At 38.2% G+C, this 16,990-nt stretch overlaps 1 protein-coding gene across 3 annotated transcripts; it reads left to right on the top strand.

Moving 5' to 3' along the window:
- The first annotated feature begins 1,112 nt into the window (after positions 1 to 1,112).
- nxpe3 (neurexophilin and PC-esterase domain family, member 3) lies at positions 1,113 to 15,306 on the top strand. Of its 3 annotated transcripts, XM_081368670.1 has the most exons (7): positions 1,113 to 1,449; positions 1,563 to 1,810; positions 7,770 to 7,928; positions 8,763 to 9,532; positions 9,693 to 9,763; positions 12,399 to 12,599; positions 13,327 to 15,306. In XM_081368670.1, exons 3-7 carry the CDS (start codon positions 7,836 to 7,838, stop codon positions 13,890 to 13,892), a joined length of 1,701 nt encoding a protein of 566 aa, XP_081224796.1. In that variant the 5' UTR covers positions 1,113 to 1,449; positions 1,563 to 1,810; positions 7,770 to 7,835; the 3' UTR covers positions 13,893 to 15,306. The 3 variants fall into 3 exon arrangements, with proteins under 3 accessions (XP_081224796.1, XP_081224797.1, XP_081224798.1); XM_081368671.1 differs by having other exon boundaries at positions 1,393 to 1,810; XM_081368672.1 differs by lacking the exons at positions 1,113 to 1,449; positions 1,563 to 1,810 and having other exon boundaries at positions 7,311 to 7,928.
- Positions 15,307 to 16,990: the final 1,684 nt, after the last annotated feature.

Below are 16,990 nucleotides of genomic sequence, written 5' to 3'. Positions count from 1 at the left end.
TTCATTGGAACGAATGTCTTTAATGCGACATCTAGTGTATATCTATGCACCAGTCTGCGCACACGTCACACAGCAGGAAGTGCCCGCGCCCTCAGATCACTTGGACGTGGCAGTGTTACAAGAGGTAAAAACTATATAAATACTGTTCGTTTTCTCACACAAACCGCTAGTTTCGTGTCTTAGGCCATCAATGTGTACTTACGATGGGGAATTGTTTAATTTGGACGATGGGGAATTGTTTTAATTTGGACTCTGTGCATGCTCTTTGAGACAGTGACCATAGACCTGCATGATATGACTGTCAGGCAAGAACGGTTTGACCTAAAAATATCAAAGTTGAAACTACTCCGGAAAAAAAGACACCTACATCTTGGATGCCCTTGAGGTAAGCTAAAACATACCAAAATTTAATTTCAAAGTGAACTATCCCTTTAACATCTTTACGATTGTTCTCTATTGGAAGTCAGAGAGTCGTAAAAAAACTTTAAGTCAGTGGAAAATAGTCTACCATTTGGTACAGTTAACATACATTTTGCTTTATGTAGGTTATTTCCCAAATACAATTTAATTTTTAGTTATATTATCCATTTCCAATAAATTAACCGACATCACAATCCATAAACAAGACCATTATATCAGTTATAGTGATACATTTGCAAAACACCTCAAAAATAGAAACAAAAAGAGAAACTTTGGACCAAATTGGAGAAACCCCTTATTTAAACTTACTGATAAAATAATCACATGGATAACATCTGTTTATTATTTTAAAGTGAGTTTCTTTGACTCTAGGAATTACATATTTATTAATATGTGACCACAGATTCTGAAAAAAGGTAGGCCTAATGAAAATCCTGTTTCCATTTCACCAATTCCTTAGGTGAAAATTTTTTTTCTTTACGATTTGTCTAATATAGGCTACATATTATTATTTTTTTCTATCCCTAATAGAAAGGATTATACATCTTTTCAATTCTGATAAGGTGAAGTAGTTTCGGGGAAATACTATGAATTAGTTATAATATTGCGATTTCGGACTCAGCCAGCAATGTCTGGATTGGCGCCTAGTATGAATGTCATCAAGGTGACGTCAGCGCATTCGACCAATCAGAGACATCTATAGAGGCAATAGTTCCTCACTGCAGCAGTGCTGAACATTAACATTATCATTAAATAAATATTGTTTTCATTGAAACTACATTCTTTATAATTACCGAACAACACTTTATTGTTTTTGGTCTTGGTCAGTAAAGTAACATAAAAATAAATCCCACCACCAACAGTTCATCTGTGGATTGGCGCATGCACAAATGCGAAACAAAAGGACGAATTTGGGATTAAATTGCAAACATGTCACATTTGGATTGCTGCCCAATCAAACCGGGAAGTTTTAATACGGAGCAGCCTCAATGACGTATGCAGTCGACAAATGCGACCTAAGTTATAGAGGTAAAACATGAACGTCCTTTGATGCAACGTAAAAAATGTAAAATGATTTCTCATTATTTCCTATTGAAGCGCAAAATGTGACCAAACGAAATCATATTATTATCTGTTTCCAGTTTTTTCCTGTTTACAACTGGGGCGGAAACGATGATGCGATGCGTGATTTGTGTGTTAGCAAACGCTTCTCGAGACTCGACTCTCGATGCGCAGCCACTTCTGGTTGTCCTCTGATCTAGTCTGCTTCAGTGACTCGGTTATCTCTTTAATTTTTGACTGGCTGTTGGTTATGATGTTGTGTTCATAATGGATGAAACAAAGCAGTCAGCATCAGCAGCACGTCAGGACTGGGGCATCTGTGCAGTAGGTGAGTTAATGATTGATGCTACATTCGTTCACAGCCTCGACAATATGCAGTTACATGAATTCCCAATCTTTACGTCATTGTATGTATGTTTTAGCATCCACTCATGCACCGAAATAATTGTTTTGATATTCGGCGTTTCAGACTCTAAAACCTAACTTGTGTGGAAAAAATGGGTTTGTTTTGCAATGCCCTAGAATGTTTATGCATAATTTAGTTTATACATTTTCTGTTGTACTGTTACTGTTGTAATTGTACTGTTCTCTGTACCATTGCAAAATTATTTTATTTTCATATTTGGAGAAAAAAAAGAAATGAGGTAATTGATGCTATTAATAAGTAAATAAAACATTAGTATGTAGTCTGCAAATAGTTCCGTTAAAGGAGAGCTCCGGTCAATTTTAACATTGAGCTCATTTTTTTGTCAATTTGGAGTGCTGTCAATACAGAGAACAACGACAAAAATCGGTGTTGCCTACACCGTGTTATCCTCTTTTTAAAATTTGCACCCTGTTGACTTCAATGGGGCAAGTTTTAAACCAGCTTTTAGCCTCTTAACATCCTTGATGTGTCATTACAAGTGCACAGGTCATGTGAGTGATTCCTTCAGAGTGATCACGGGTGAATCTGACTGCAGTAGATGTGAAAGAAATGGATAAAAATGATGTTATTTAAGCCAGCGCAAATACCTGTATTTACATCCTGTTTTCAGTTGAAGTCCAAAGTAGTCGATTGCCGAGTTCACGCGCATAGGTTTAGTTACCTATGATCACGCGCGTGAACTCTGCAATCGACTACATCGATCTGCTGACATTGAGGAAGGAGCACAGGAGCCAGGGCGACAGGTCAAGGAGCTCCCCACATCCAGGCAGAGATGGCTTCCAGCAGGCCCGATGTGTTGCCACTCCACTGAAAGGAGGCAGAGGTGTTGCTGAGGGAGGTTGTGATGACTGGGTGGCAGGAGTGGCTGGGGACTTAAGACATGCACAGATAATGATGAAACAAAGTCATTAGAGGTGGTGGAGGGAGGCTGGCGGACCAGCGTGATCAGGACAGAACAGACAGATTCATGTGGAAGCAATGGGGGCAGGGTATCATCCTCTCGAAAAACACAGAGTTCCAGTGGGGTGGGCAGGGTTCACTTCCATCGCCTCAAACACCACTAGCACTCCCTTGGCGATTAATAAAGCAACCAGCTCACACACCTGGTCAGACATGCGTTACTCAGGCTCCGTGGCAGTGTTTCGCTGACTCTAACGTCATGGCAGAGACGCTCTCGCTGCCGACGGTGAGCGGTGATTTGCAGGACGCCAGGATCCACTCCACGAAGTCGATGAAGCTTCCTCTAGGACCTTCCCTGGACAGTTGCGCTCTGGCGGCAGTGTTCAGAGGTTAAGGTTCTCTTCCAAGTGTTTCTCGAGGGACTATCCCCCTGCTCAAGGCACAACAGTCAAACTGCAGGGAGGTCCATGGTGATGGAAAACATAAAAAACAAAACCAAACTACAAAAAACACACCGCTACAATCTTATCTTGGCCCGGTCTTCTGTCACAACTTGGCTGTATATAGACACACAAAGATGACGGAATCAAATACAAAAGTCTTTAATAAGACTTGCCATCCTAGTCATTATTTTCTTTTGTGTTATGTGGTGATGATGTTTTGAATTTCACTGCTTTATTTTTTATTTATCATTTTCCTAAATACATTAGGGTGCCACTCAAATGTGTCTCACCCCCCAAAAGAAAAAAGCTGACAAAATGTGGATGTATTCTAATGATTATTAGCTGCTCAACGCGGACAAAGTTTTACAATATGCGGCAGTTTCCGTTACCATCATGTAATGTTAACTTTGACATCATAAATCAGACTATTGCAAAAATCCTCAAAAAGTAGAATAAACAGTTACTTCAGCAGTTAATAATCAACAGTACAGCACAATCAGTTGAACACAAACAATGTCAAATAGTGACCAAAATGCCAGCAAGTAATGTCTGCAGATGTGGATGTTGCGGCAGCAACCACTTCCCTAACTGCTGTAAAGGTGGACTTGTTAGGATTTGGAAAATCATGGCGGTGTTTCTCCACGACTTGCAATAGAAACTGCTTCTGTTCCTCTTGATTCGTAAGGACTCCATTGAATGCCTGAATCATGGCCACTCCTCGCTCGGCTGCATCGTTGACAACATTCAAGCTTCTCACTTTCCGTTGGCCATCAATGTAATCGTTGTCACTGTCCCATGTATCTGGACTGTTGGTCAGGAAATGTTGTGGAATATTCAATGCTGTGAAAAGCTGCCAGGTGTGTTGCGATACAAAGTCAGACAGCTGCTTCTGAGGTAGTGCTGTTGAACGTGTGGTAGATTTTTCCCTAAACCTAACTATCTGGGGTGTCTACAAATCAACACCCAATTCCTTAAACTTGGGCGTCTACTTATCAACACCCAATACCTTTATACTCTAGCTCTTGCATCTTCAGTCGACAACTGGCCGAGTTTCTAACTAACTTGCTTCCTTAAACTAGCTTCCTTCCTAAACTAGCTTCCTGCGCAGGAATAAATCAACAAACAGACCTGCAAATGTCCTTTAAATGCTTTAATCACGGCCAGGAGATCTTCCCGAGCAGTTCTCAGGGAATCTCTCCCAAGAAGCAAGGCCGGAGGATCTCAGACAAAGTCCATTGAGAATCCCACCGGAAAATATAGATACAACAGTTTTTATAGAATCGAGAAAACAAATAAGACTAACATGTCACCTTCAGTATGATTGGTTCAATTGGTTCAAAAGCCCCAACCTTCTAAAATAATTTAAACATGAACACCACAGTTAAATGAAACAAATAACAATACTCACCCTCAGGGATTCATTTACTTGAACAAAATTGAAATAAAATGGCATTTTTTTGCGATAAATGTAGCTACCTCATATGCAACATTTGGGCTCATTGAGCTACCAGTAAATAATAATATATCTGAATGAAACTTGGCACTGCTACTATGCATCATAAAAGGAACAAAATGAGGGGGTGAGACCTTTAACATTAAAAAAATAAAATAAAATTGTGTTGATGCGCTCAACTTTGAAAATCACAACATACTATGTTGGACGTGATCCTTATGTTATGAAGAGGAGCAATTTTTCTACTGAATTGAAACACTTGCCTGCCATCGAGGTGGTAGATATAGAGAATGTGAAGCTGAGGTCTGGTTTTATATCGCGCTGCCTTTCTGTTAGTGAGCTTAGGGCAGTATTTTGACTTTCTGTCGTGATTGTGAAAATTCGTGCTGAATGGAGAATTGCCATAGGAACTCACATCATCGTTCAGGGAGAAAACTTGGCAATGTAATACGCTTTTATTGTGCATTTTCTACGTGTAAAAACACTAAGGGAAGCAGGTTGAGGAGGTGACGGGAAGATGCTGGATAGCAAATCTAGTAATAATGTCACTGATTAAACCCACTGCATATCACTCAATAAAATAATCAATTTAGCCTACGTGTTTTTTTAAGTTTTGTATTTTGTTTGGTTTAATAATTAACATTACATTTGCGAGTATGACTCTCACTCGGCTTGTGAATAAGCAGAACTTGCACGCAACCACTTTAAAACTGTTTACGCTTCAATAGATGTGATTTTGGTTGTCATTTGTTGAAATAAATACAAAAAATACAGTGTGTCGGTGTCTGTCAGCTGAACGTGACCCTCTTCGTGGCCATATGGGAAAGTGAATATTTACAAAGACAACAATAAAACTTCACTTACATTTCACCTTTCCAAAAAAAAGAAATGGATCGACTTCTGTCAACTTGTTGAACAAATTTTTTTTATTTGGACCTTTTTTACCATATGATGGCTGAAGCTTAAGAAAATTAACCATGGTTTTATTATGGTGTGTAGCAGTGGCGAGCTGTGACTTTTTTAACCGGGTATGCTGGGTGATGCGTTATGTCAGAGCCCGTCTACGGAGAGCCTGCCCACTCCCTATTAAGTCCCTTTGTACCGAATTTTGGTTGTAGTTCCACCAGAGTTCCACTGGGGGCGATCGCCCATGAGTGCAAAATGAATGGGAGTCTATGGAGCTAGACGGCTAAATTTGTCTCTTTCACCCGATTGCCGTTGAGAAATCTCAGATTTGATTGTAGGTTTTGCAAGTTAAACATGGGTTATAGGTCCAAAGTTGAATGAACAAGTAGCCTACTTATCTCCTTTCGATTTCTTACATGTTGAGTTGTTGTTGCCCATAACACGCTAGCATTCTGCTAATGAACGCTGATTGGTCAGTGAAGGACTGATTATGACCAGAGATACCGCTTGATGGCATCGTGGCATCCGAAGCGGGACCAGAAACAAACAAAACAAAAACTCTTCTAGCACGTGTATTTAGCTGTGTCAGCTGTGTTGTCGATGCCTCGAGAGAAAAGAAAGTGCAGAGCGTGAAAGCACCAAAGTTTTGGTGGATTGCCGTAAAGCAGTATCTCTGGTCGTACATGTGTATGACGTCATTGACACTTTAAAAGACTTTTTAAAGCAAATAAGTGACTAACACCCAGCAATGTGTAATTTCTTTGCATCTCCTTTCGAATACAACATTCAAATTACTAGACAAAAAATGATATCCTGAGAAAAGTGGATTTTGATGGGTATAGTGCCATAGACCTCCATTCATTCTGCACTCGTCCTGTGAGCGCCCTCATATGGAATCAGAGTGGAACTGCAACCATTTCAGAAGCCGGAACTCCGGAAGTGTACTATAAATAAAATAAACTTCTCGCCTTATTAGACATTCTCTGGTTATGTCAAAAATGCACCTATGCATGTTGGATGGGTTTATAATAAGCGCATTTGCTCTCTAGACAGGGTGGTATCTTCTCCGTTGCTTAATCTCGTGACACATGGCAACACAGCTAAAAGTTTTCTATATTTGACCATTTAATGAAAGTAGTTGATGCATTCATAACAGGGGCGGAGCTACGAGTGGGCCGATTTGACCGCTTGCCCACCCAGTCGGATTCAGGGAAATAGATTTTTTTGTGTGTATATATATATATATATATATATATATATATATATATATATATATATATATATATATAAGCTCCTTGTGGTTTGATCGATTTGAGCAACAATACACGACGCAAAACAGGCATTTTGAGTTTGTGATAGTACTATCAGAGAATGTCTAATAAGGCACTATGTAGAAAATTTCTTACTGCCCTCCATCTGATTTTCGCGCCACGGCGTGACGTCATGTGCAAACAGCCAATAGACACTTCTCACACGCTTTCATGCCACAGACGCGCATCCGTCCGTTTTCTCACGCAGAGAAAAACCGCGAAGCAAAGAGGACACTACACCTACAGACAAGAAAGAGCAGGTTTATTTATAATTTTGATATGAAACAAATTCGCAGTTTTCAGATTCTGTCAATTTTATTACGATATTCAAACAATAAATACCGTTTGGCGCTTATTAATGTGACGTGACAGATCGCTCCTCATTTTAAGCGGCACATGAACCGATCATTGCTCTTTACTAAGTTACTAACTTAGTTAATACTTAAACACCTATGAAAAATAGGTAACAAAAAACAACAACAACCTTGCATTAAAATACGTGTATTGTGATTGTCATAACATTTGGTAACTTAACAGAATTTTATTAAGTTTAGTGACATGTTACAGTATTTACATGGTACAATGACTGCTACGTTAGGCTAACCTTAGCTGCTACTGTTTTTATTATTGCTTGACATATTTCACGATTTAAATTCAATTCTTGTGATTTGATTCCAATCGTGATTCAATTTCGATTCATTTTGATAAATATTAGGTACAGTAGATACATGTTAATTTTTCTTAAGAAATATTTTTCTTTTGACAATACATCAGGGCCATAAGCCCCCAAAGGACCTCCTCCCTGCTGCTTAACTTACATGCTATTTTGCTTGGTCTTATTTGCTTAGCATGCAAAAATGGCCAGCCATGACCCACTCTAGTGTTGGACAGAAGGATGACAGAGAGAGGAAACCATGGAGAAATACCTTCCCAAATATGTTCCGGTGTTTACTCTGCTGGCACTGTCAGGACTTCTATTCCTGCTGTGGAATATCACCTCGCTGGAAGTAAGTAACTTAGAAGCCTCATCTTGTGTTATATTTTGTTATAATGGTTTGTAAGTACACTACAGTATATTGATCAGATTCTGTCCGCTTACATAAACCTTTAAGACTAGTCTTACAAGTTCAAGACATCATTTTTTAATTATTTTTTAAATCAGTAACATAAAAGCGTAGATTGGCCTAATTTGATACCGAAAAGTAAGACTGACTGCCCCTCACTAACTGCTAGTGGGTCATACTAGAACTCAAGACACTATCTTACCATATTGGCTATGTTTATGCAACTGGCTCAGGATTTAAAAAATAAAAGAAGTTGTTGGGGAGAGGATCTAGTTCAACTATTGTCTAGTTACTGAACAACACATCAGTAACTATTCAGCTTATTTTGCAGTGTGGAAGCATGTAGTAGTTCATATTTTCGTTCTTTGTGTAATATTTTTTTTATCTGCTAGCTAACTACCTAGGTCCTAGAAGAAGATAATACTACAATTTAGCTCTTCGTGGTCACACAACAAGATGTACGGCAACACAATTTATGTTATTTAGTACACAGCAGTGACGTATAAATAGATCATTCACTTATTGCCATGTTACAGTTTTGTTTGTGCAGAAACATTACTATTAAAATAAGGTCTCCATTACTTTTAAAGGCAGGGTAAAAAGCAGGTTTTGTCGAATACATGCATTATTTTAAATTCCCATGATGATGCACTCATTTTCGAAGGTCAACAATAAGCCAAAACAATTTAATTTTTGTCTCTAAACTCTCAAAGACTTTACCATGCTTCTCTGTATTGAAATATCACATTGAAGCTTCTGTGATTTTGCCTCCTGCAGAGCTGGAACTGTCAGACAGCATCTACCTTCTATCAGCTTCAAAACAGCATCCAGTCAGTCTTGAAGACCTCTGAATTTCTTCTACCTGTGGAGTTCAACTACTCATTCTGTGCCCACCTCGGCCAGGAGCCCTCCGCAGAGGAAGCCAGGGAGGAGAGCTATCTTCTCAAATCCATTGCCTGGCCAGAGCCATCAATGCTAGGACTGCCGTTACGTCAAAGTAGCGATCCTGCACAGAGCTATTATACTATTCAAGACCCTGGAGATCTGCAGGTTGGTGGGCAGTTTGTAGTGAAGGTACAGATGCAAAACTTTTTGGGCCAGCCCAAAAAACACGGAGGAGACTTCCTAGTAGCACGACTTCACACACCAGAGCTGGCGGCAGGTGTGGCGGGGCAGGTACATGACCACAACAATGGAAACTACACTGTATTTTTCCCACTGCTTTGGGCAGGCGTTGTGCAGGTGGAACTGACCATGATTCACTCCAGCGAGGCCGTGATGATCCTCAAGCGACTGAGAGAGGAGCAATCGGACCGAGTGTTCTTCAAGAGCCTCTTCCGCTCAGGGTACCTCTCTGAGACCACTTTGTGTAATTTGTGTCTGCCACTCAAACAACAGCCGCTTTGCAACTACACAGACCCACAGACCGGAGAACCCTGGTTCTGTTATAAGCCCAAGATGTTGGACTGTGATACACGGATCAACCACTCAAAAGGGGGGTATAAGAAACACCTTCTCACTGTTTATGAGTCACAGTTCTTCCACAGGTGAGTGAGAAGTTAACTACAGCAATACTGTTTTTGTTGGCCTATGTCAATATTTTACTGTGCTGAGAATGCTGATATATAAATACTTCAATTTAATGATAAAAGAGCACCTTTTTTCTGCATTCTTCATGAATGACACTTTAATTTTGTTTTGATTTAGTGGAGTAAATCTCAAAATCCCAATACATTCTGCAGGGGTGGACAATGTGACTGTTCTACCTGCTTCTAAAGGTAATGTTTCACATGAAATATATACACTACTGTTCAAAAGTTCTGTCGGTCAGATTTTTCAAACATATTTTTATAAGAAGTATTTTTTGAACTCAGCAAGTCTGCATTTAGCATTAACAGTTCAGTCAGGACCACACTGGCTATAAACATTTCTTTTTTGTTGTGGATTCAGTATTGTCTTTGGCAGTATGGTTCCTTATTGGGGTTCTGCATAGCAGTACAATAAATATAGCTGAACCTGTGATTAACCTCCCAAGAAAGTTAATCACAGAACACACAGCCATGTGGAATAACTGATACTGGTGTCAAAAGAATGGGGGTTGGATGGGTTAATTGCAAGCTTGGCCAAACTGAAGTAATGGTACCACATATATTAGGGCAGGGCGGTATATCGAGTTTGTATGTTGAATCGATATATTTTTATATACGATACAGAATGAGGCAATACCGTTTATATCGATGTACAGTAGTTTGATATTGTGAGCACATCTGAAAAATAGCGGGGACACAGAGTGAGCTGTTGTGGGGAAAGTGCATAATCCAATTTGTCCTAAACATGAGACATGCTTTTACGGTGGCACATTGCTGCCACAGACATATCATTTTTAATTTTCAATTATGTCGTAATTATGTCATTTTAACGACATCTTTTCAAGAAATAACGAGATGTTATGTCGTTTTAACATCTTTTCTTGTAATAATGAGATGTTATGTTGTTAAAACTTAATTTTTCTCGTTAAAACGACATTTTCTCGTAATAAGGAGGACATATGTTGTATAGTGTGACGTGCAATATGCCTTTATTCACATTAGAGGATTTATATCAGTCGCATTTTATTACATTAAGAAACAATGTAAAAAATCCTGGTAAAAAGTAAATGTTTACCAACAATATCAACATGTAGCCTATTTTACATATCCACAACAAGTCCTTTAAATTTAACGGTATTCAATGCAAAACAAGAAGTAATTTTTTTTTTTTTTTTTTTTTTTTTTTTTTTTTTATAGCCTAATGTGAGAATGTTAAAGGGGGGGTGAATTACTGTTTCATGCATACTGAGTTTTTTACACTGTTAAAGAGTTGGATTCCCATGCTAAACATGGTCAAAGTTTCAAAAGTTAAGTTGTACGTTTGAAGGAGTATTTTTGTTCCAAAAATTGTCCTTCCGGTTTGTCACAAGTTTCGGAAAGTTTTTTTCGAGTATGGCTCTGTCTGACGTAAGAGAGGGCGGAATTTCCTTATATGGGTCCTAAGGGCACTTCTCCGGTAAGATCGCGGGCGCGCGCGCACTTGTAAAACAGAGCAAGAGAGTGAAAGCAGTTCGCCATCAAAGCGCCCTGCCCGGCTTTTGGGAAGTCAGTGTCACCAAAGAAGTGTGTTTTTGGTTGCCAGGGCAAGACAACCCTGCACAGATTCCCAAAGAACCCGGCGTTAAGGCACCCGTGGATGGAGTTTGTTTTCCTGAGCATAAACGGAGTTGTGTAAGACTGTTGTTCCCTGCATTTCGACGATGATTGTTTTATAAACAAAGCCCAGATCGTCTAATGCTTAAGGATCGAGCAGTCACAATGATAAAGGTTCGCGGACGTGCGTTGGAACGGTGAGTAAAACTGTTGAACAAATGTCTCTGTGTGTTGTTAGCTCGGCGCATTAGCACAGCTTTAGCTTCGCCCACACGGCCCGCCCCCAGCCGCTCGTTGTTTTCCGGAAAGACTCGGTACAGCCAATCTTTCAATTAAAAATATAATAAAACAAAAGACTTTTTGGAGATATGAAGGATGCAATATTACTCTATAGATACTCAAGATTAACAGGAGATTGAGTGAAAATGAGCATTTCACCCCCCCTTTAATGTGATTTTAGCCTTTTTTGTACATAATATATAGCATAGCCAGATAGCCTACATGGTTGCCTTCACTATATTTGTTCTCATAGCCTTCATTGTGAACATTGTTTGTAGGATAACATTGAGCAGTATTTTAATTAACATTTTTTAAAATATTTTAAAAAATATAAATAAAATTAATCCAAATAGTATAAAGTAGAAAATAACCATTCAGCCAAAACATACTGACATAATTTTTTTGTCCATATCCTCCTGCCCTATATATACTTGTGTATGTGCGCGTGTGTGTGTGTGTGTATATATATATATATATATATATATATATATATTTATACTTAAGGTTGTGGAATCATGGTATTAGTACAATTTGAAATGACTGTTTTTTATTTGAATACATTTTAAAAAGTAATTTATTCCTGTGATGGCAAAGCTGAATTTTTGCAGCCATTACTTCAGTCTTCTCTTCAGAAATCATGTGTTTATTTTAGACAAGAGTTCATTGAGGGAAAGTAACTAAAAACCTTTGGGAGGGAGACAGGCCAAAATAACAAACAGGGAACCTCTAGCTCCGGTTATACATCTTTCCTAAATCAAAACAAAAAGCAAAATAAACGACATGTTCGTGCCTCCCTGCTGTTTTGTAAACAGGAGAAAATTGGATTGTAATTGTTGATTCTGAGTTCTCATCTTCATTTTTTTCTTCTGCTCAGTTTGGATTAAATCAACATTTCCTCATTGTCACTTCTTTCTTTCCTTTATTAAACCTTAATATTTCTGTTTCCTTCCAGTACGAACCAAAGGGAAGCACCTTAAATTCACTCCTTCCGGTTACTACTACCAGGGATCATGGAAGCCATTGAGTGGTGTCGTCATGCGTCAGTTTAATGGCTCTTCAGTCATAACCCAGTGTCTTAGAGGGAAAATGGTGTACATGTATGGAGACTCCACTGTGCGACAGTGGTACGAGTATCTCATTGCCCATGTTCCAGGTCTGTAATATTTTTGGAAATCTTTTTAAAGGTGATTTTTGTGGTTTTGATTACATCTTCAAATTTTCTTTAGCCAATCCAATGTCAACAAACCAGAGCACACAAAAATGATTGGTTGTCAGTGATGCAGATTTTTCACACCTTTCGGCAGAAAATTGACATTTTGGATACAAAATAGGTCATTTGTGTAGATCTGTACATGCCAAGCGCTGTGAGTTTGGGTTGCCTATAATGTGCATTTAAAAAACGCAATGTACACCCATCTTTCCAAATTTGTAATGAGAATTACAACAAAAGAGAAGCTTTAAGGTTTTCTTGTGTTTTATGGTCAAATAAAAGCTCTCTATGGTTTAAGTTTGAAAGCAAAGAAATTAAGACAGCCATGAATAATAGTATTAGCATTTCTGTTATCCTGTGAAATATAAATATTAATAATAATAATATTACTATTATAATTATATTTTTATTTTATTCATAATAAATAAAATTATTTTTATTATTATTATTATAGTATAGACATATTGAATAGGTTCCATTAAAATCAACAGTGTAAATGTTTCCTGAGACAACTGAAGTAGAGAGATTTGTTTGTGGTCTGTTGAGTTTTTCCATATATCCTCATCCTAAAGAAGTATTTTAAACATTTTCTTTTTGGGTGGGCATCAATTATTTTTCTTTTCCTGATTCATATCTACATCTCACCCCCTTTTTTTCCTTAACATTATAGAGCTTAAAGAATTCAACTTTCATAGCCCGAAGAATGTTGGCCCGTACATGGCAATCGACAGCAACCACAACATACTGTTGAGATACCGCTGCCACGGGCCGCCGATCCGCTTCACGTCCGTGTTCTCGGCTGAGATGCACTATATCTCAAATGAGCTGGACGGCTTACGAGGGGGTTCGGACACGGTGGTCGTGATTAGCATCTGGTCACATTTCAGCACTTTCCCAGTGCAGGTTTACATACGGCGCTTGCGCCACATCCGCAGGGCGGTGATCCGACTGCTGAACCGAGAACCGGCGACTTTGGTCCTGATCCGCACAGCCAATCTCCAGAAACTGGACCCGGAGTCCAGCATGTTCAACAGCGACTGGTACTCTCAACAGCTTGACGCAGTGCTCCGAGCCATGTTTAAAGGTCTGAACGTCCAGCTGGTGGACGCCTGGGAGATGACACTGGCCCACCACCACCCTCATCAGCTACACCCTCCACCTGACATTATATCAAACATGCTTAACTTTGTCCTTTCCCACATCTGCCCAGTAAGGAAAAAGAGAAGGCAGGGCTAATGCAAGGCTAAACTTGTTTAGCAGTATTTGAGGAATATTTATTTTAAGTTGTATTTTTAGCCTTTTTAGAGAGGGGAACAGGATCGGCGCTGGGAATTGAACTCAGGTCACTAGATGTGCAGTTGCACTATATGTCGGAGCGTTGCCCATGAGGATAACAGTTCTGGCATTTGTGGGCAATCTCTTGAGGAACTGGTGAGAGTACTACTCTTCCAAACCTCTACCTTTGGGATCGGCCCTTTTGTTATCTGTTCAGCCATTATTTGCTATCTGTTTGGGCTTGCAAATGTTCATAATAATTTTGTTGAGTAGACATACAAAAGCAAACAGTTAATGTAGCCCTTCATACTTTAATGGCAATATTTGGAGGTATGCAGAATCCGTTTTTAAAAATTAAGAATTCAAATATTTATTTATAAAATCAGTTTGTAAATAACATTTATTGAAATGAGTTGACATAATTACAGAAGATATATAAGAGTATTATAAACTAAGTGCAAGAAAACTGTGATTGCATTAGCTGGTCATGATCTGTCTGTCCAGCTGACATAAATGCCACACGTCATTTGTATTTGACAAAGTATGAAGAGATACAGTAGTCAACATTTGAAGTGGATCAAAACCTTTCATCAAAATTATACATGAATTTTGAACAATACCCGTTCTTGTCTTAGGTCAACTTTGATGAACTTTTTTGACCCACTTCAAATGTTAACTACTGTAATGAAATTATACGTTGACGCCTAAGTGTACATTTAACCATTTTTTTTTTTTTTTTTTTTTTTAATTATTGGCTTTAATATTTATTTTGCCCGTCATGCCTTTGATAAATGTTAATATAATTTCTCCCAATTTGCATTTACCTCTGAATGATCCAAAAATGTATATAGTTATATAATGTTGTATGTCTGTTTTATTTTATGTATTCAAGTATTCAGCTTTTTTTTTTTTTTTTTTGGAAGAGTTGTTTACAGTCAGTTAATGTGCCTTTTTAACACTTTTTTTTAACACTTTTAACACTTCCCTTTTTTGTGTTCATTTGTCCCATTCCATTTTTATGTTATTTACAGCTGAATTTTTTTTTATCTCTGAGCCTACTATGGTGGTACTACACCCTTACGGGTGACATAACATGACAAGTTAGCATGAAAAAGAAGTTCTTATAATCTTTTCTTCCCTATTGTGATGTGTAAGTGAAATAGCATCACTAATGAGAAAAAAAAAAAGTAGGGCAGGACTGAGTTGCTGAGACAGGGACAGGTTATTTTCCCACCATCTCACTGGTGAACACGTCATCAGAGCAGAGATGCCGTTGCAAGAGAAGATTATTTTGATTAAGGATTGAAGCTCTTAACATTCCTCATCCATCATCCAGTGTTGCTCATGACTGAACAAAATAAATTCCTGAAACATCCATTGTGTTTTTGTCTAAACCAAGGTTATTATAGTTTTGCAGTTTTAAATTAGTTTTTATTTTAATATCATTTTCAAATTTCCTACAAATTTCAGTTTAGTTTTAGTTAGTTTCATTAATGGTTTTGTTAGTTTTAGTTTAGTTTTTATTTTGTGAACTCATTTCTATTTGGTTTTTATATATTTAGTTTCAGTTTTAGTAATTATAGTTTAACAGAACACTTCCAGTTAAAGACATTTAATTTCAGCAAAGTTTAATGTTTGCAGTTTACATTTAAATCTTGTGAAAACCTCTTAATAATAAAAATAAAATAATTGTTTGAGGATGAACAAAGAACCAAACAAATGCAACTAAAAAGTAAAAATTATATAATAATATTAAAAATGAAATCTTGTTAAACGTGGTGTATAAGAAAAAGAAAAGCGTATGATTATTCTTTAAGTTTATTTCTATGATTAATCCTTTCAAACATTATTCTTGTATTGATCCATTTATGCTTTTTGTTTAAAATCATATACACATATTCAAATGTTCTCTTCAGACCAGACATTCTACTCTGACAAATCTATTTCTGGGCTATAAACATGCTATTTGTTTTTTCCGTTTTCTGCTCAGTGTGGTATCTTGTCTAATAGGCTATGTGTGGTATAGGCCTATCTTGTTTAGGCTAGTTTCACATGAGATGGTTATCTTATACACGGGTTACTTGTATACAAACAATACCGGATGCGCGCGCATCCAAGAGGCAGAAAACCGCTAGCTGTTGCCGAGAAATCCATGTATACCTAAAAATTAAGGTACAGCTGTATGTTCATGAGGTGGAAATACTTATTTGGGCCTTTCTGCTTCTTAGGGCTGGTTCACACAGAAAGCGGGTTTTCTTTGAAAAACGGAAAAAGACTCGGGCACAGTGGGCGCAGTCTTTTAAAAGTTGAACTTATTTTAACTTGAGTGCTGCGTTTTTAGAGCGTCGTGTAATGCACGTGATGCTGCAGAAGACGCGAGACTCGAGCGCAACGGTCATAGGCTACATTTAAAAATAAAGTAGCACAGTGGAATGGAAAAAATGATTTTCGGTAGGCTTATTTAGGAGAGCTTATTAATTACGAAAACGTTTATTTATTTCTGCTAATTATTATTTTGTTTCAGTTAGTTTTTCAGTAACTGTTGTTAGTTTCGTTTAGTTTTTCATTAATGTTGAAATTTCTATTTTATTTCAGTTTACGAAAATGTTTTTTGACCAATAGTTTTAGTCTTAGTTTCAGTTTACGAAAATAACCTTGCTGAGCATAGAGGAAGTTTGAGAAACGGGAAAAAAAGTGTAACTGTTTTTTTGAGAAGTGAGAGTTGTACATGTGGATACGAAGTCTAAATTGAGAGGCTGCTCTACTCACTGCAGAGCCATGGCTGGAGTATGAAGTCCAGCTCGCCCTCTCTGAATGTAATTTGGGCCTAATGGGTGGAGCTAGAACATCAAACCAGCAAGTGGTGCTCACTGCAGTCAAATGATGTCCAGCTTCTCCTCTCTGGACATCTAGCGAGGAGGAGCTAGATGTAAGCTCCACCCATTTGCTCTAAAGTGATTATTTGTCCATCCATTTGCTCCACACCCTAACCCTCGACCCATTAGACGTCCAAAGAGGTGAAGCTGGACATTAGTCCAAAGCCTAGGACCAAGACGTCA

Source organism: Scardinius erythrophthalmus (assembly GCF_964197995.2).
Source record: "Scardinius erythrophthalmus genome assembly, chromosome: 6".
NCBI lineage: Eukaryota > Metazoa > Chordata > Actinopteri > Cypriniformes > Leuciscidae > Scardinius > Scardinius erythrophthalmus.
Note: the sequence above shows the minus strand (reverse complement) of the source record. Positions and strands in the feature narration are given on the sequence as shown.